We start from the raw sequence: 20,013 nt of genomic DNA on the forward strand, positions 1-20,013 counted from the left end.
TGGGGGGGTAGCAGAAAATCTAAAAATGGCTACAAGGATGTGATGTGTAAGAACGAGAACTAGAGGAAGTCATCTTGACATAACCAGAAGAAACAGGCCTGGCTAGGGTGTAGAGAGATGAAAGAAAGGAGTGGTAAGTGGGTCCTTAGATGATGAGTTGTATGCCTAAATATGTACGTTCTTGTCTATCATAGGCAGCAGGAGCGACTGAGACAATCAGTAAAGGTAGGTTAGGTTCCTAGTAGATGTAGTTCTTGTGGTGCATTTATTTAAAGATTCCCCTTTGATTTATAGGTCTACATTATATGGAGTGGGGATCATTTTTGGGATGATGCTAGTTATTAAACATCTGTAAAGCCACTCAAATTGGAAGAGGAGCTTCACAAGGGTGCGCTGCTGGAATAAAGAAAACCAATATACCAGAGAGTATCGGAGAGGATCAAGGGGGTACTGTGGTCAGGAAGTGCACCTTCACTTATAGGGAGGCTGAGCCATGAAGTTCCAGATATAGTCAAGAGAGGGAGATTGTGGTGCTGCGGACCCCAGGGAAGCAGGGCTTAGGGAGTTGTCTCTGTACTGGGCGCATCGCCAGGGTCCAGTTATATAAGCGTCATTGCACCCACAAGGGTCTTTTCACCTACACATTGGACTCTGCTCTTGCATGTTCTTTTAGGGAATACAAATAGGAATTGTCACGAGAAGGTGCTGTCCCTATGTGGCTTGTGACTACTGAGAGTCACTTACACCATGACTACTGCCATGTGCCCTATGATTCCCATGCTTTAGAAAACGAAGCCATGTTAGTCCTTTTGAAATCTTTTCATATGGCTATGTTGCCTGAAGTCTCCATTATTTAAGTGTATTTTTCCTTAGAAAACGCTCTTGTTGGTATCGCTAACAGAAGCAAGATGAATGAACTTTTGCTTGGTTTCAAGATAAAATTAATATTATCTTTGAGCAAATAATAATTTCATCTAATGGAGCCCATTTATTTTTATCATTCCTGTGGGCAATCTAGAGCTAAACAAGGGGAAGAAGGCAAAAGCGTAATAACAATTTCGTTTGAGGAGAGGAATAAAATAAGGTCACTGGAGCTGAACTATTATTGAAATATATTAGTTTAATGTTTTCTTTTCCCCAGTTTTTACCATAAGGTCGTTTTACATGGCCATAAAATTCCTTCTCATCAGAGTTTGTGTGTGGTGGACCTCTCTGGATAACAGTCTGTTCTTATTTAGTAGCCGAGTGTGGCAGCCTGGTGCCTTTCGCCACATAAGTCTGATAAGTGATTTCGTTAACACATTCTTAAAATCATTTCAATAACTACGTATGGAAAGTTGCTTTTGGCTGAACCTTGTCAGGTGTTTGATTTTTTTAATGTACATAAAAATTGAAGGTTTAATGTCCGATGGCTATCCTGACTACCCCTTTAGGGTCAATAAAGCACATGGAGGCTCTAATCTCGATGTATAATAATAGTGTGCAGTCAGCATTCTGGATACATATCTATTGCGTGGAACACTGTGTTAACTTAGTGTTGCGGTTTGCCCAACTCTTCGTTTAATTCCACTCTTTTTCTGAGTTTCTAGAATATCTGATACAACAGCAAAGAGAAGCAAGGACTCAGTTGGTACCTTCCTGCCTGTGCCAAGCATGAAAGCCTTCCAGTTTCCTGGATCATTTTTTCCCTGCTGCTCTGAACTTTCATTTCAATCCTGTCTTACAAAGCACAGCTTCTGTCTTTGTTTCTATCCAATGGAATCCCTCCTGGGTGGATCTAGTTTTCAACCTTCATTTTATATTTACCAATGTTCACACAAATAATCTATGCTGAAAGGATAAATATGAAACATAAGAAATAGACGTTTACCTGTTTATTCGTAATCCCCGCCTGGGAGTACTGACTGCTTTCCGCCCTCACCCCAGCCCTGGTACGCAGCATTAAGGAAGGGCGTCTTTTAATTCCGCTGACTGGATTAGCAATGCCCTGAGAGTACCTCTCCTCTCTGGGCCTGTGGTTCACCTCATAGTATTTACTCTGCAGACACGACTGAAGTGACTAGTCCATCTAATCTCTTGCTTATAAGTCGGTAGCTTCGTAGACTCAAACAGAAAGGCTAACTCCATCAGCACAAAGCCAAGGGCTTGCAGGTCCCGTTTTGACATGATTAGCTACCCACATTTGACCTTACATACCTTAGGAGTGTGGTTGAGGTCTGGCTTTGTGAGCTACAAAGAAAATGGATAGGCAGATGTTTTTGAAATCTCCTTTGACTACCCAACTTCTGGGAGAGACTAATTCATTGTCTCATGTGGACCAAGGGGCTAAGCAGACTCACAGTGTGACTCTGTCAGAGGCACGTACTGGCTGAGTCACAACTAAGTAAGATTATCTCTGTTTCTTCTGACTTGTTTGTGCAACCCATTTCGTATGCAGGAGCTCATGAACTTGGCACCCAGACAATGAGTTCAAACCATAGCTTGTGATAAAAAGAAATAAAAAGGTAGACATGTAACCATTAGGAGGCTATCCAGATAGATCTTTGAGGAAAAGTAGTTAAGTGCCAGGCACTGAGTTGTTACGAAGTTCTGGCTGGAGCTGCCAGGCTGGCTGAAGCAGGTACGTGCTATATCTGGAAATAGAAAACTGCTTCCTCCTTGACCCTTGGACCACTTGAGCAGAGGTGAGAACCGCGGCATCAGCACCATACAAACGAGTGTGCAGTGTTTCCTGTGAGGTGCTTCAGAGATGGTGAAAGAAAGCCAGGAGGGTTTTCTGGATGCATGGCCCAGATTCAGTTTGCAAGTACCTGGTTGTTGGTAAAAGGTGCAGAATCTTTTGAAGGGTTCAGAGAATCGGGAGAGATATCCAGAGCGTTTGGGTTAAGGCAGGCTTGTTCCCTGACATCAGGTGCAAACCGGATGTGGAGCATGGTCTGGCGCAGGATTGGAAGGAGCATGAAGTATGGCTCACCCCACCACCCAGAACAGTACAACGGATGAAGGGATTGATTTGAGATATGGCTACTTCAACAGAGTGCTCTGTCCCCTCTTTCTTTTTCTTTGTGTGTGCGTGTGTGTGTACTTCAGAGGTGACAGGATCTGTGTAGTTTGTAGTTAGGTGACACAGGTACAGCCAGATGTCCTGGGTCAGCTTCAGCTTTCTGGTGACAGGACTGCTGTATTTCAGGAGAGTTTGGGACAAGGCTTCGAGTCCTCACTGAGATCACCTTTCTGGATTAGCTCCCTCTCTTAACTGTCTTGTCCTCCCACCGGGGCGATCATGGATGCTGTGATGTAAGGCATAAGGCAAAGGCGGCTTTGTCTTTCTGAATCTTGCCAGAACATCTGAATATATCAAAATGTTCAAACCCAGCCCCACAGCCTCCCCAGAAAGGATGTACATTAAGCTTGTGCTGGATCTGTTTTTATTAATAACTGGTTAGATACTGCTCCCTAAAGAAAGCTCCCCATGTACGCTTTCATTCTTTTGATTCCTTTTTGATCTGACAGCATTTTTTATTTTCTAAAAGGAACAGTTATTTTTCTGTCCCCCACGTCTATTCAGCTGCAGTGTGGGTGAGATTTGGAAATGTTATTTATCACACAAACACTTCCATACAGAGCCGGGCTTATTTAGATCCATCCTATAGAGCTACCCTCCCACGTAAGGAAACCAAAGGAAAGCTTCAGGGATTCTGAAGTAAATTCTCCAAAGTGCGTAGATGTCACAGTCCAGATTTGCCTTCTGTAAAACATCATCATCACAACAAAGCCATTTTTATTAAGGTTGCTGGATATATATCTATTATTTTGAGGCTGGTAGGATGGAATCAGGAAAAAGAGTACATTATTGAAGTTGAGTCTTTAAAACGCCTTTCAAAATAAAGTTCTCCAAATGCAGCAAACAGTTATAATTAGCGTGGTTCTCAGTTCTGCTGACAAAGTACCAAAATGCTGCAATGCACTCACATGGGAGATGTGTGTGAGCATGTTTTGTATGGTGACAGCTCCAGTTCTAAGGACAGAAAGACACTGACACATCTAAATTAGGGGCTTTCAGCAAGGTGCCCCTGTTGGCAATGCCTAGAAGTGGTGTTTGTTGGTTCATTTGTTGTTGGCAAAGATGCATAGAGGCCTGTGATGTTGGAGAGTGCACCTAGCAGCCCTGGGCCAAGGATCACCTTGTTGCAATGTCAGTGGCCCTAATACTAAGTACTCAGAAGTAGATAGAGATCCAATCTCAGAGGCAAGACAGCCCGTGGCATCTTAAGAGATGTGGCTTCAGCTGTGGAGAAGGAAGACCTACCTGCTACTCAGTGTTGAGCCTACCCAGCTCTGGAGAGCAGCCTCTCTGTGATGAATGCTCAGAAAACTCAAGCTCCTACGTGAAGACTGTTAATGTCTTTGTGACTTTACCACAGAGACAATGTGTAGCAATTTATTCTAGGGGAAAAAAAAGTTAACACTGTATTCTGAAAATTATAGCCTACAGAGTACCTTATTGAAAGTGCTTCTGGGAGTTTCCTGTGTCAAGCATGTCATCTCATCAGGTCATCTCAGACTCCATTTCCTCCATGGTGCTTCCCTCCCTAGCTATGTCCCTAACACTGCATCTGTTTGAGTTATTGCTCTCCTCCTTTTGTCCACGAGACAGAGTTTAAGGCTTCCTGTAGCACAGAAAAGATTTATTGTAAACAAAGGATGCTGGCAGGTATGGTAGCTATTCATGGCCTGCTTTACTTGCTGTTGGTTGAATAGTGACCATGGCCTATGGGCCATGTAGACAATGCTTGGCCCTCTGCCTATGGCAGTACTGGATAACAGTAAAACCTTCAGGAAGTGGGACCTAATAGAAGGAAGTTATGCTGGTATATGTCCTCATGAGGATATTAGTTGCTGGCTCCTTGAAAGCTCTTTGTCCTGACTGCCATTAAGTCAGAGGTCCCCCTTGTCACCAGCTCATGAGGTGTGCTGTTGTCTTAGACTAACAGCAATAGATCCAAGTGATCAGACTGGAAAGCATGAGCCAAAAGAGTCTTTCCCATTGTGTGAATATTATTGCAGATACTTGGTTCCAGTAAGGGCACCTGACTAATTGAATAGTTAACGTAACGACATTCTCTATTGGTTTAATGCTGACCAGCTATAGTTGTTTATCTCATGGGAATGAGCTCCATTTTGGAGGTAAAAACAGGGCAGTACTATGTGGCGTTTGCTCTGTGATGTTTTGGGTGACAGCCATGGGCATAAATGCTCTCATCACACCTATCATGGAGCTAGGATGGACTGTGGGTGGGACCACATGCACCTCTTCTCGGTTCATCTTATTGCCAGGTTGGGTTTATTTTCATATACTGCTGAGCCAATTCTATGCAGCACTTCTAGAGCAGCCACCATAATACTCCAAGCATCCTTGGTCTTAACAGAACCAAGCCATCTCTTTTTCTTTTATTGAGAGTAGGTTTTTCACATACGATATGTTCTTACCAAGCTTCCCCTTCCCTCTCTGCCTCCCAGTTCCTCCCTCCCTCCTCCTCCCCCATTCATATTGACCCCCTTTTTGTATCTGGCTAGAAAACAAGTAGGCTTCTAAGGGATAATGATAATACAAGGTAGAAAATAAAATCAAAATAGGACAAAACAAACTGAAGGAAAAGGCACAAGGAATGGATATAGATTCAGAAACGTAACTGCTTTGCACATTTAGGAATCGCATATATATGCAAAACCCATAGCATAAAAAAAAGAAAAGTGAAAATAAAAATAATTTTTTAAAAAGCCCTGACACAGCATTGTGAGACAAGGAACTTCCAAAGATGCCCCTGAGCTTGTTTCTCTCTGCTGTCTACTGTTGGGCATGAAGCCCACCCCTAAAAATAGACTGTTTTCCCAATGAGACCCTGTCTTAGAGTTTCTATTGGTGTGAACAGACACTGTAACCAAGGTAACTCTTATAATTGATAACATTTAATTGGGGCTGCCTTACAGGTTCAGAGGTTCAGTCCATTATCATCAAGGCCAAAAGCATGACAAAGTTCAGGCGGGCATGGTGCTGGAGGAGTTGAAAGTTCTACATTTTGTTCTAAAAGGAACCAGGAGAAGACTGTTTCTCCCCCAGACAGCTAGAAAGAGGGTCCCAAAGCCCGCCCCTATAGTGACACACTTCCTCCAATGAGGCCACACCTATTCTAACAAGGCCAAACTACTAATAGTGCCACTCCCTGGGCCAAACATAATCAAACCACTACTGATGCCTTGAAGAAAACTAATGTTTCATTTGTAAGTGGTTATCAATTGGAGATGGCTCTGTGTTAGGATGTGGGTATGTGCCTAGGTTTTCTTTTAGCCTTAGGGCTCTATGTCATGTAGATTTGTAAAGGCCCCGTAAAGACTGCCTTAATTTCTGTGAGTTTGCATGTACATTGGTCTTGCTGATTTACAGGGTCTTTTATTCCCTTGGGATCTCCAGCCTCTCTGTTTCTTACATACTTTCTGCCTCTTGTTTGTGGTTCCCTGAGGTCAGAGGATTTGATGGAGACATTCAGTTTAGGGCTGAATATTTCTATGTCTCTTACATTCTGCATGTTGTTTGGTTGTGGATCTCTGCATTTGTTCCCTGTTCCTGCAGGAGGAAGCTTCTCTGATGATAGTTGAGCAAAGTACTGATTGATAGATAGAGCAGCATATCAAGCTTTGGGCCACCATTGCTCTAGCTTGTCTTAAAAGGGTTAGTAGCTATGTTGGCATATATGTTTCTTCTCCTTTAACGGGCAGTAGATTACTTCCTGGTCCCAAGTACACTAGCCTATAGGCGTGAAGTTCTAGACAGGCCCTGACTTGACTTCTCTGTGTTCAGTGAGTTTGGTAGGTGCTATTTTCAGAAATAGGGCTTTGCTCTCACTTTATGGAGAGCAACTTACAGACTTAAGAACAGGCCAGATGTGTAAGTTTCTGTGGGACCACTTTGGGGAACAACTCAATTATTTGTAACCCATGCTTGTTACTGAAGCTTCATTTGTTGAAGAGATATGTCTAATTGTGGCCATGTCTCCATTATTTGGCAATTTAATTCAGAATTTAGTAGGCTTCTACTACATTAGGTTTCCATATGTCCCCTGAAGTGGCCCTTACTTTTGGCTGTCTCTCCTGTTTTTCTTCCTTTATGCCTCTCTTTTCCCCACCTCCCCCTTCAATCCTCCTGGTTCAGTTAATACTTCTCATTCATCCATTCATCCATCACTATCCGTTTTATTTCCTCTTCCTAGGGAGTTGTGCCCTTCTTCCCAGTCACCTACTCAGTATATGACCTCTAAGATTTTACAGACTGGGACATGGTTATTATTGTTTTAACAGCTATCATCCAGTATAAGCAGATACATACCATATTGTCTTTCTGCATCTGGGTTACCTCTTTTAGGATGGGAATCCTAGTTCCATCAATTTACTTGTGAATTTTACAATTTCGTTTTCTGAAGATGGAGTAGTATTCCATTGTGTAAGTGTACTACTTTTTTAAAAATAATTTATCTATTTAGGGACATCTAGGTTGTATCTAGTTTCTATCAATTATGAATATAGCAGCAGTGAACATGGCTGAGCACGTGTCTCTGAACTAGGATGAAGCATCCTTTGGCTATATGCCCAAGGGTGGTATAGAAGGATCATGAGGTGGATTGATTCCTATCTTTCTGAGGAATGGCCACACCGATTTCAGGAGTGGTTGCATATATTTATGTTCCCTCTGGCAATGCATGAATGTTCTCTTATGCCCATTCCTGCCTTCATGAGCTGTTACTTGCTTTATTGATCTTGGCCATTTTAACCAGCGTAATACAACATCTCCAAGATGTTTAGATTTGCACTTCTCTGATAACTAAAGATGAACATTACTTCAAATACTTCTCAGCTATTTCAGTTTTATCTCTTACTCACTGTTTAGATCTGTACCCCCATTGAAAATTGGGTTATGTTTTCCTGATGTTCACTTCTATATGTATTTTGGGTATTAGCCCTCCATCTTTGTGCAGTTGGTAAAAACATTTTCCCATTTTTTTAGCTTGCCTCTTTTTTAAACAATGATTTCCTTTGCTGTGATAAAGCTTCTCAGTTTCATGAGGCTCCATTTTTTTTACCTGTTAATGTTAGTTCCTGTGATAATGATGTTCTGTTCAGAAAGTCTTCTGTGCCCATGAGTTTATGGGTATTCCCTGTGTTTAACTCTATTGGGTTCATTGTATGTAGTCTTAGTTTGAAGTCTTTGATCCACTTGTAGCTGAATTTTTTTCAGAGTAAAAAGCTTATTCAGATTCTTACATGCAGCCATTCAGTTTGACAAGCATCATTTCTTGGTGATGCTGTCCTTTTTCCAGTGTGTATTTTTGGTTTCTGTATCAAAACTCAGGTGCCACAGGTGTGTGGATTTATATCTTGGTCTTTGATTTGATTACATTGATCAACATGTTTGTTTTTGTTTCAGGACCATGTTCTTTTATTACTGTAACTGGAAAATTGTTGTTTCAAGATCTCTATGTAATTATGCTATAATTTTGAAGAGTATTGCACTGAATCTGTAGATCACTTTTAGTAAGTTAGCAATTTATATTAATTTTGCCAATTACTTAATTCTGCTAATCCATAAGCATGGGAGATTTTTTCATCTTCTGGTATCTTCTTAAAATATAATAATTTTTATAATATAGCATTTCTTGCACTTGCCTGGTTAAATTACCCCAATGTATTTTGTATTTTTGAAGCTATTAAGGAAAGTGTTTCATTCATGATTTCTATCTCAGTCCATTTGTCATTTGTGTATAGAAGTCTCTGGTTGTTTCTGAGGAAAGTTTGCATCCTGCTACATTCCTGAAAGTGATTATCAGTGGTAGGAATTTTCCTGGTAAATTTAGGATCATTTGTGTATACTATCATATCATCTGTAAATAAATATACTTTAATATTTCCCTTCCAGTTTTATCTTCTTGGTCTTACTCAGTTGTCTTTTTGATTGAAGTGGTTTAAGACTTCGAGCAGTATGTTGAGTAGGAGTGTAGAGAGTAGCCACTGTAGGTAATCAGATAATGGAACCTACTACAAGAGAAAGGCAATAGCCTTGACCTCATTGACACCACAATGTCTTATTCCTGATTTTAGTAATAGCTTTATCTTCTCTCTATTTAAGTTAATGGTGAAAATATTCTTCTAAACTCATATTTATTTTGTTGAGGTATATTCCTTTATTTCCAATCTCTTCAGGAATTTTATCATGAATGAGTATTGGATTTTCTCAAAGGCATCTGTGCAGCTAAAGAGATGATCATGTAGTTTTTGTGTTTAATTTTCTTTATAGGATGATTTACATGTACTGATTTGTATATGTTGGACCATTCCTGTATTTCTAGGGTAAAACCTATTTGATAATGATCTTTTCTGATGAGTTCTTAGATTTGGTTTTATTTTATTGTATATTTTTGAATCTATGTTCATAACAGAAAATGGTCTGTAATTCTCTTCCTTTACTAGATCTTTTTGTGGTTTAGATATCTGGATAACTAGTGCCTCATTAAATGAACTTGGCAATATTCCTTTTGTTTCTGTTTTGTTAAATAATTTGAAGAGTATTGGCATTAACTCTTTTTTGAAAGTCTGTTAAAATACTGTGCTAAAACCATCTGGCCCTGGGCTTTTATAGTTTAGGAAATATAATCATTGATTATATTTTAATATTGATTATGGTCTTTTTAAATTAATCACTTGATCTTGATTTAACTTTGACAGGTGGCATGTCTCAAGGAAATTATACATTGTTTTAATACTTCTCCAATTTGGTGGCATCCTGCTTTTCAAAGTATGGCCTTATTATTTGCTGGATTCCCTTGATGTTTGTTATTATACAACCCCCCCTTCATATCTAATTTGTTAATTTGCTTCTTCACTCTCTTTTAGCTAATTTATTCAAGGATTTGTCAATCTTACTGATTTTCTGAAAGAACCAACTCTTTGTTTTGTGGATCCCATGGATTGTTTTTGTTTGTTTGTTTTAATTTTATTTATTTAATGCCCGTGTATGATATGATGGAGAGGGGGCAGAGAGGGAAGGGGCACAGCAAGTGCTCTGCTACAGAGCTGGTATATGTGACTCAGGATAGGATTTTGATAGTGAACATTGTCCAGTAGGGTACTTACTTCTCTGGACTGTGTGGCTAGCAGGTGCCTAGGGACTGCTTCCTTAGCCACATGTATTTAAAGATCCATCAGTTGATGACATTTGATGACTTCAGTCTCTCGGCAGAAGGAAAGGGGAAGATGGGCTGTTTCTCAGTGGGGTTCTAGACTGTTCTTTAATGGGAAAAGTATTTTTAGAATTTTAATTCAGGAAAATGCAGAAACTGTGAACCTGTGTATGACAGTGCTATGTGTTTGAGAGGTTACCAGCTTTGGGACAGACACCCCGTTCTTACCCCCACTCCCTCATTCTCTTTATGTTTTCCTCCCCTAGAAGCTCTTTCCTTACTGCTTTGCTTGGTAGTTCCTTCATTTGCCTTTTGCTCTGTTTGAGCATTTCACCCAATGAGAACTTCTAGACTCTTTTACATTATGGAGAACCTAAACCTTTTGCCTGCTCTGGGACTCTTAGCCTCACTGAGTCTTACTTCTTTATATCTGTGCCCCCATTGCTGCTTACTGATGCTCCAAGGCTTGCCTCCTCTGCACCGTGTTGCTTGGCTCTTTTACATTTTTGTACGTGCATGGACCGATATGTGTGTGTGGTTGACATTCAGCAAACAATAGTGAATGAGAAACATCCAGATCTAGTTACTGTCACCCATTCCAAAGTTTAGCTCCTTCACATTTACCATTGCTTAAAGTTCTGATCATCACTTACTTAGCTGTCAGAAATTCCTATTTATTTGACTAAAAATTTAGAAACTGTTACATTACATATACTACCAACTTGGTATATTCTTCTATTTATCAATATTATAATCTATGTTATATATAAGTCTTATATGTAATATGTATGATAATATATTGTATAATATAAAATATCCATTTTTAAAAGGATGAAACCTTTTCTCCCTCCATTAACTCATTTATTCTGATAGCTTCCCATTTCAAATTCCTGACATTTCTGTCATATACACATCTCCAGTTCTCTAGTTTTTTGACAGTGTTTCATTATGCAGTTCATGCTGGTAATGACCTCATAATCCTTTGGCCAAGCTTCCCAAGTGCTCAGATGCCAGGCAGGAACTGCCTTCCCTTTCCCTTCTTAAATCTCCTATCACTTCTCTACTCTCAACTTTTTCAGAAGTCAGGCTGAATTTAGCTACCAGTGCCTCAGTCCTTTTTTTCTTCCTTGTAAAATAATCTCAGGAACTGGGTGATTTCTCCAAGAAAATAAGTTATTTTTGCTGGGGGCTGGAAGTCTGAAATCAAGGGCAGTGATGGATGAGGTTCTCTCTGCTGTCCCTTCCTCTGTGGCGTGCCCACCATGGCAAGGTGACGTCCACAGGAGCATGGTGGAAGAGAGTCAGGGAGGCTGCAGGGGCCTCTCCAGCAGCCACTTGAGGTGTAAGCAGTTGCTCTTGTGTAAATAGCCAGATCACTCTTAAAGGCCTTTTACAGCACACTGTTGGACTGACCACTGATAGCAGTGTCCCCAGCCTTTACGTGTGAACTTATTTTATGACATTTTCTCTGGCCATCTAACGGAAGAGGGTTATAGTTTGCTCTACTTTCCTTGGTCCAGGTTTTGTTTCCTTGTTCTCTTCTGTTGCTTTGTTTTTGTTTGTGCTTGTTGTTTCTTTCTTGCTCTGTCGAACTCCTCCACATTACCTGTTGACTGACTACTTTTGGCCAGCTTGCCTATCATGCTTCCTCTCAATGGAGATCATCCTCTTTTACCATTTAGACCTTTCCAGGTTGTATGTGCTCTTTCTGATTTTTGTTCTTGTCACCTGACCTGAATTTTATAGGATATTCTAAAGTATCTATTCAGCTTCTTAATCCTGACTTGCACAACATTAAATAATTATATTTTCTTTATATGGGGCCATCTGTAATTACTATTTAATGAATAGCAGCCATGTCCTGATATATATATCACACTGAGTCTATTTGTCTCTGTTTCCGTAATCTGTTGGATTAGAACAGTGGACATTTTAATATATTTTATATACTGGTGTTCAGGGATTTTGAAAGGGCTCAGCTGGCATATTATTCTGTGCTTGCAACACATGCTAAAGACGCTCGGCGTGTTCCAGGTTTAATCTCAGCAATGGTTTCTGAAAAGCTCTTCATGGGTTCCAGTTCTCAGACCACCTACCTGGTCTCTCTCCTGAGACAAGCACGGGGAATCTGACTTTTAAACTGGTTCCTCCCTTTTCCAAGGAATGTAAACTAGACGGCAGAAACTGGCCAACAGGCTGTAAGGTCTGGCAATAAGAAACTGTGACTTGTGCTGTGTGGCTTGCTAAGCAGGGTGTTACAGAGCATCTCCTGCTCCCAGGATAGAGGCTGCCATCCTGATGGAGGAGCAGGCCAGTTGACATCTGTAGCCATTTTGACCAGCCGTACACTTAGCTACTGTTTCCCTCTGACAAAGTCTAAAGCCACAGTTTCTTTTCTTTATGTATTATTGACCAATTGCTGTAAATTTAGATTAACTTGTTCACCCGTGTACCATTCTGTCTCTAATTTCCTGTCCAGACTGCTTCGTGGGCTAAGAGATGATAATCCCTCACAACTTACCACAGTTTACTTGACATACCCTGACCAATACTGTGACATACCATGACTGATACTGTGACATACCATGACCCATACTGTGACATACCATGACCGGTACTGTGACATACCATGGCCCATACTGTGACATACCATGACCGATACTGTTTGGCCTTCCTGCGCTCTTTTTGCATTACCTGGTTTCTGTACCAAGTACAACACAGCATTCCAGAATATGCTTATGGCCTCCTTGTACCTGCGTACCCACTCCTCAGATGTCCTCTCATCCCCCCCCCCCCCACAGAGAACACCTTCCAGAAATTTCTATTTCCTCAAATTCTCTTTATCATTCAATGTTAAATCTCAGATCTGACCCCTAGGTGAGCCAATCCTTGGTCCTGATAAGTGGAAGGGGCACCTGCCCTTCACCCCAAGGCACTGTCTCTTAAAGATAAGAGCTTGGGTTACAGTTATCTGTATACGCCTGCCTTATTTTAGAGCATGTTTTGTTCATGGTCTTGAAAGGGTCTCAGTTTCTAGCCTCATCCTTTGATTCTACCGGGTAGTTGCTCTACCTGTGTTCTATTTGAAGCACCCTTGGCCACAGGATTTGCAGATACATAATGTATAAATTATTAATGTCATTGGAATGATTGATATGAATTGTGAGCCATAACATTAATCAGATTATTGGTAAATGGCAGACTCTAGCCTTATTAAATAGGGTCTTATGGATGATAAAGAGAGACTGACTTCCTACATGTCAACGTATTTGCATAAGCAGTTCAAGGTAGACTTACCAGAAAAGCCCCAATATTTATCACAGGGATTGGTCACCATTACTTGAGAGGGGTGGGACCTAGAAGGGCTTAAAGTTGGATTGTCTCAGATTCAGTTAGTTTATGAACACATCTGTCTTAGGGTGTCTATTCCTGCACATACCAGAACCAAGAAGCAAGTTGGGGAGGAAAGGGTTCATTCAGCTTACACTTCCACATTGCTGTTCATCACTAAAGGACGTCAGGACTGGAACCCAAGCAGGTCAGGAAGTGGGAGGTGATGCAGAGGCCATGGAGGGATGTTACTTACTGGCTTGCTCCCCCTGGCTTGCTCAGCCTGCTTTCTCATAGATCTCATACCAGCCCAGGGATGGCACCACCTGCAATAGGTCCTCCCAGCCTTGATCACTAGTTGAGAAAATGCCTTGCAGGTGGATCTCATGAAGACATTTCCTTAAGGGAGGCTCCTTGCTCTTTGATAACTCCAGCTTGTGTCACCTTGACACACAAAATCAGCCAGTACACACACACACACACACACACACACACACACACACACACAAAAATCTATACTATATACTTATACACCCGTGGGCCTCTCCACTCTCAGGGATGGTCAGCTGATATAATCCATATAGACAATGGGAGCAGAGACATAGAGGTGGGGGAGGGGTTCAGAAGCCATGAGTAAGAACTATGAATGACCACACCTGGAGGAGCAATAAATAGGATCCACTTTACTCAGGGTGATTCAAGGTTTATAATGTTTGTGGGACTGAAGGTAGGGACATCCAGGATGGGTAAAGATCATTGGCTCAGGGCTTAAAGTACTTGAAATTCCTCATTAGAATGGAGAAGCATTTCAGGAATCTCAGGTGCTGTGTGAACTGGTACTTATCAGGAGAAAGGAAATTGATCCTATAATCTAATTGAAGTTTCCTGACATTCCTCAGGTAGAGGCATATGTGTAGGGGTTAGAATTCCCTAGACAAGATCAGGGAAGGAGAAACCCTGCCAATTAAGGGAGTCTCCCAAATGGCGCTGAGCCCAGAGGCTATCTGGTCCTGTAGGGCTTCAGCTGTAATTAGCAGAGTTTGCACACACTACCTACACATACACCCATACCCCCCCATACATACCAGTACACACACACACACACACACACACACACATACACACACACACACACCATACACACAATCTATACTATATACATATACATATCTACCCTACCCTACACATACACACACAGAGAGATCATCAGACACATACCAATAAACACACACATCAATACACACACATATCTATACTTATAGCCATATGTGAGCTATCTGTGCTTTCTAACATCACGTTTCTTTATCCCATGTCGTCACATGTTACAGACTTAAAAGTCAGAAGTAGCACTTTTGGAAACCACTGTCTACCAGGAAAACAAAACCTGGACTCATATTCATATTGCACTGTCTTGTATGTTGTAGGCGCTTTTCACACATGAGGAGCAGGCGAGCTTCGTAGAAGACACGCTCCCAGAGTCAGAGACCCCTTGCCCACCATGAAGGGAGCCTGCATCCTTGCATGGCTGTTCTCAAGCCTGGGCGTGTGGAGACTTGCTCGGCCTGAGACCCAGGACCCTGCCAAGTGCCAGAGAGCAGAGCACCCCGTCGTCTCCTACAAAGGTAAGGAGTAGGGTATGGTGATTGTAAGACCATGAGTTAAATTCACATCTCGTGTTTAATCTAACATCCATTGATACTGCTTTTTTCCCCCTGTGATTTCACCTGGGGAATTGGGAATGAAAATGAAAGTAAGAATGTCGTGTCTAGAAGGAGCTCTTCCTCATAGAGGATCTCAAGAAGGTATTTCTATGATGTTCATGTTCTGTCTTCGTTCAGAAGCTGTGGGGCCGCCCAGCCGTCCAGTCAGGGGCCGAAACCCCGACAACAGTACTGCACTAAACATTAATAAGTTAGGGAAGAAAAGAATTCTTCTTTGGCCTTTCCTGGAGAAGCCAGAGCCCACTTTTCCTTATCTACCATTTAATGAGGTGGCATCCATTATGACTCAAGTGTGTTCTCAGCTCAGTAGCATGAGTTGATAGCACATTCTCCTTTCTATTCTCCAGGAGGAGTTTCGTCAGGTCTTCATGGCCTAAACACCTGACCCTTACACAGTAGGAAAACAACTAAACAGCTCAGCACGTGCTGCCATCAACCCAATGAAACCCTGCATTTTATTAACTCCTTTCCGTGACTTTTCACTAGCTTTAAGACTTCAGACCACAGAGTTCATATACACATGTAAAATAGAAACAGTACTCTGTCTCCACATTTATTAATTTACATTCCACTTTTTTTCTCATTTAAATCCCTACCCATGATTTGTCCCACACCTGTAAAATTACATTGATGCACGTTCAGGCTATCATATAATTTTATGTGCATTTCAATCTGTAGCTATTAACGAAAGGAGCCTGATGATAATATTACTATTATTCCAGACAAGGAAAAGCTCCCAAGTGAAAATTTCCTAAAATTATAAATTGTACAGTCTCATGAGGACATGGATTCTGTTAGGTCAAACAAGAATCTATCTGAAGTACAAAAAATAGAATTTTTGGGGTAGTTCTTGGATGCCTTTAAATTTTTTACCACAATTTTTCATTTCCCGTAGGGGGGGAAGCATTTTTCTTTAAGAAAATGGAACTTCTTACCCAGTTTGCCTTCTGTTCATCCTGATTGTTTTCAAGTTCTTGTGTGTTCCCCAGTCCCTGTAATTCTGAAGAGTCCTGATGGGAGTCACACTGGCATCTTTTTGACATCCCAGTGCCTGTCGGCTCGTCCTTCAGGCGGCTGGCAGTTCCTCACAGGCACTGGCTAATGGAAGGACACCGAAGCTGTTCTGGTTTTAGCATCTTTTCTTCATCTACTAGCTCGAAACTTGTATATGAAGCAGCTGTCCTTGGCCTGCTCTTCGAACACCCCTGCAGCACATCTGGAGCAGGAAAGGCATGGCCTGGCTTCCCTTCGCTGCAGTCTTTGTTGTGTTTTCTTTTGGTAATGGCTCCCTGACATCCAGCTGTTTTCCATTTGTCCTTACAGGAGGTTGGGGAGGTTCTGTTCCCTGTTGTTTCTCTCACTCTATTGACCAGCTTCATATCCACACATGACTTTTCATGTAAGGAATAGATTTTCATTCGTTGCTACTTTTTTGCCCTGGAGCTGTTAGAATGATCCCCTCTCAGCTGAGGAGCATCATGAGGTTGGATCTGAGCTCCGTGGTAACTTTCAGTCTCTTGGATCAAAGATACTCCTGTTCTCTGACCTTCCTCACATAGGTCTTGGAATTGTCCCTCCAGCCATTAAGGCTCCTTAGAACAGCATTAAGCAAAAGCATGTATGAAAATAAATCCTATGAACTTCTAGTGAGTCCAGGCCATCTTTAGGCTCTAGAGTATGAACCTTTGACACCTCACCCTCTGTTTATTTCTCCCATGCACAGAGTCTCTGTGCCTCTGCAGAGCAACACTCATTTTCTTTCTTTTTATACAGTGTGTGCCCACCACTCCATCATTACAGTGTGTGCCCACCACTCCATCATTACAGCGTGTGCCCACCACTCCATCATTACAGCGTGTGCCCACCACTCCATCATTACAGTGTGTGCCCACCACTCCATTATTACAGTGTGAGCCCACCACTCCATCATTACAGTGTGTGCCCACCACTCCATCATTACAGTGTGTGCCCACCACTCCATCATTACAGCGTGTGCCCACCACTCCATCATTACAGCGTGTGCCCACCACTCCATCATTACAGCGTGTGCCCACCACTCCATCATTACAGTGTGAGCCCACCACTCCATCATTACAGTGTGAGCCCACCACTCCATTATTACAGTGTGTGCCCACCACTCCATCATTACAGTGTGAGCCCACCACTCCATCATTACAGTGTGTGCCTACCACTTCATCATTACAGTGTGTGCCCACCACTCCATCATTACAGCGTGTGCCCACCACTCCATCATTACAGTGTGAGCATCATTACAGTGTGTGCCCACCACTCCATCATTACAGTGTGTGCCCACCACTCCATCATTACAGTGTGTGCCCACCTGCATTAGTATAACCTGCACCACACCAGGTTTTTTTGATACTCTGCCACTTTGTCATTTCCAGAGTAGCAGCTCTATGCAAACTCTTTTCTAGTAGTCACTGGAACCCTTTAAGACTTTTGTTCCCATTTTCTTTGGTTTTCGGTGCATTTACTTCACAGAGGATTTAAATCCCTATCACTACTTTAAAGTCCTGGAAGCTGTCTCATTCTGTACAGTTATGCCCACAACCCCAAACTCAGTTTATTCCGATTCCTTTTCCACTTTTACTTTTTAGAGAATGCAAGTAAAATCATCAGAGTGAGTAACATTCATGGAGATCTATTCTTTCTACCCATTTTCTGCACTCTGACTTCCTCTTTGCATTCACATAACCCTCTACGTATACTTCCTGGTTTTTATTCGTTCATTCCTCAGTGATGCAGACATCCTTGCACATGCAAACATGATCAAAGCTGGCAATCTTTCTTACAAGGCACATAGCACTTGGCACTCTGTAGTGACCCCAGCACTAGGCTGAGCACATTTACCCCAGTGTTCCTGTGCTGCAGCTCTCTGCTAGGATGTGTTCCAGGGCTGTCAACAGCTCATCGCTGAGAGGTGCACTCAAACAATATCGAGGACTGGGAATTCTAGGTTAAAGGGTAAAAGCTCCTGGGTGGTTTGCCGTTCTGATTGTGTCAGATGAAGGTAGCAATGTCTGAGGATCCGTTTCCTGCAGACTTGCTGGCAGGGTATTCCATCGGGGTTTGCGATCGGCGTCCACCTCACAGTTCATAAATGACATCTCAGAGAATTGGACATTATCTTTTCTCCCCATGCTAGGCAAGTACTTCACTGTTGAGTTATTTCCCTACCTCTTAAGTTCCCTATTTTTAGTTTTGGGAGAGCATGTAATATATATGTTATATAAAGATTACCTGTTACCAACAGCATCTACACCTGTGCTAAATCTTGATTCCATAGGGGCCAACTTCCGGTCTCTCAGGACCAACAGCTCTTTGCAGCTCATTCTATTAGGTGTCTTTGCCATGTGTAGGGAACCCAGGAGAGGGCCAAGGGGGTAAGATAGCCACGGCCCCAGTACCATTTCTGGAAGGTTTCCAGAAACTTCTCCTGGCAGAGCTGAGTCCCAAATAGCTGCCAGAAGAAGTTTCTGAAACCCACGAAGGGACTGACCTTCTAAAGAAAGGAAATGGGCAACGCCATGAACTGCTGAAATGGAGAAATGTGCGTCCTGGAAAACACACAGCACAGAGTGAGTCCCAGCATCCGTATTTAGGCGAAAGGGAAGTAGGTGAAGTAGGTAAGGACTATCCCAGATAGAGCGAGCTTAGATGTGCAGGACAAGGTGATATTTGAAGATCACTGGGAGGAGGGAAACTTAGCCCCGGGCAAGCCCATCCTGAGGCTGCTGCTGTGATCAGAGGCAGTATGGAGAAAGAACTGAGGTCTGACTGCTGACAAATACAGGAAAGCGGAAGTGGACATGGTTCTCGAAACCGAAGAGAGCTGTGGTAGAGGATACAGTGAATGGAGGCGCCAAGAGATGAGGATGCTCCATGGATATCTGGGGTCTTCACTCCAAACATGGTCCACTAGGGAGGCAGATGTTAAGGCTAGAATAACTGAACTGAGAAGCCTGCAGTCCTCTGAGCCCCAGAAGGAAGAATTTAGTTGAGAGCAGCTCCAGACTTCAGCGAGGGATTCTGTAAAGATGGAGTTGGCCATGGAAGTCTGATGGTGCGGAGTTCAAATTCAGTATGGGCCAGACCCCAGAGGCATCATCTTGTCCCGGGTTTGCTGGGCCTTTTCTTTTAGCTTTGCAAGTTTCCATTTGAAGATCTGGACAGTTGGTACCCAACCCGGCAGTTCTCAGTGTGCTAGCATATCTGGGCATTGCCTGCCCGGGGATGATGCGAAAGTACCACCAACGGGCAATTTCTTCATGTTTCCTCTCACAGTGTGCTAGCCAGCAGTCTCCTATGAGGATTTGAGTGAGACTCTGTTCTCTCTGATGACTGGAGAAGGCTTGTTTCTTGTGGACTGCCTTGGTTCACAGTTGCATTGACCACTCCCCCAGGCTTAGGCTATCTGCTCTCTATGATTTCCCTCTGTATCTTTCTGTCTTCTGTTGTATCATGACACTTTGTATTAGGACTAGCCAAATCCAGTATTACCTGGTCTCAGACAGTTCACCTGGAAAAGCAATATCCAGACTGTGGCACATCCACAGGTGCCTTTGTTTAAGACTCAAAGGGATGCTTTTGTGTAGGCTCAGAACAGACTGTATCATATTTCATAAGGGGAGAGAAAGTAAAACAGGCTTTATGTATAGATTAAATGTGTGGATCTGTGGAGACAAAAATGTTAGTCGTGCAGGGGCAGGAAG

At 42.3% G+C, this 20,013-nt stretch overlaps 1 protein-coding gene across 1 annotated transcript in view; it reads left to right on the forward strand.

The window, feature by feature from the left end:
- The window catches only part of SEMA5A (semaphorin 5A), a 402,276-nt gene that overhangs the window by 134,956 nt on the left and 247,307 nt on the right, over nucleotides 1-20,013 (forward strand). The window contains exon 3 of the mRNA XM_080933845.1: nucleotides 14,984-15,181. Within this exon, the coding sequence (XP_080789971.1) occupies nucleotides 15,058-15,181 (124 nt within the window). The 5' untranslated portion in view covers nucleotides 14,984-15,057. The remainder of the gene's footprint in view (nucleotides 1-14,983; nucleotides 15,182-20,013) is intronic.

This window comes from Micromys minutus, assembly GCF_963924665.1.
Source record: "Micromys minutus genome assembly, chromosome: 20".
Lineage (NCBI taxonomy): Eukaryota > Metazoa > Chordata > Mammalia > Rodentia > Muridae > Micromys > Micromys minutus.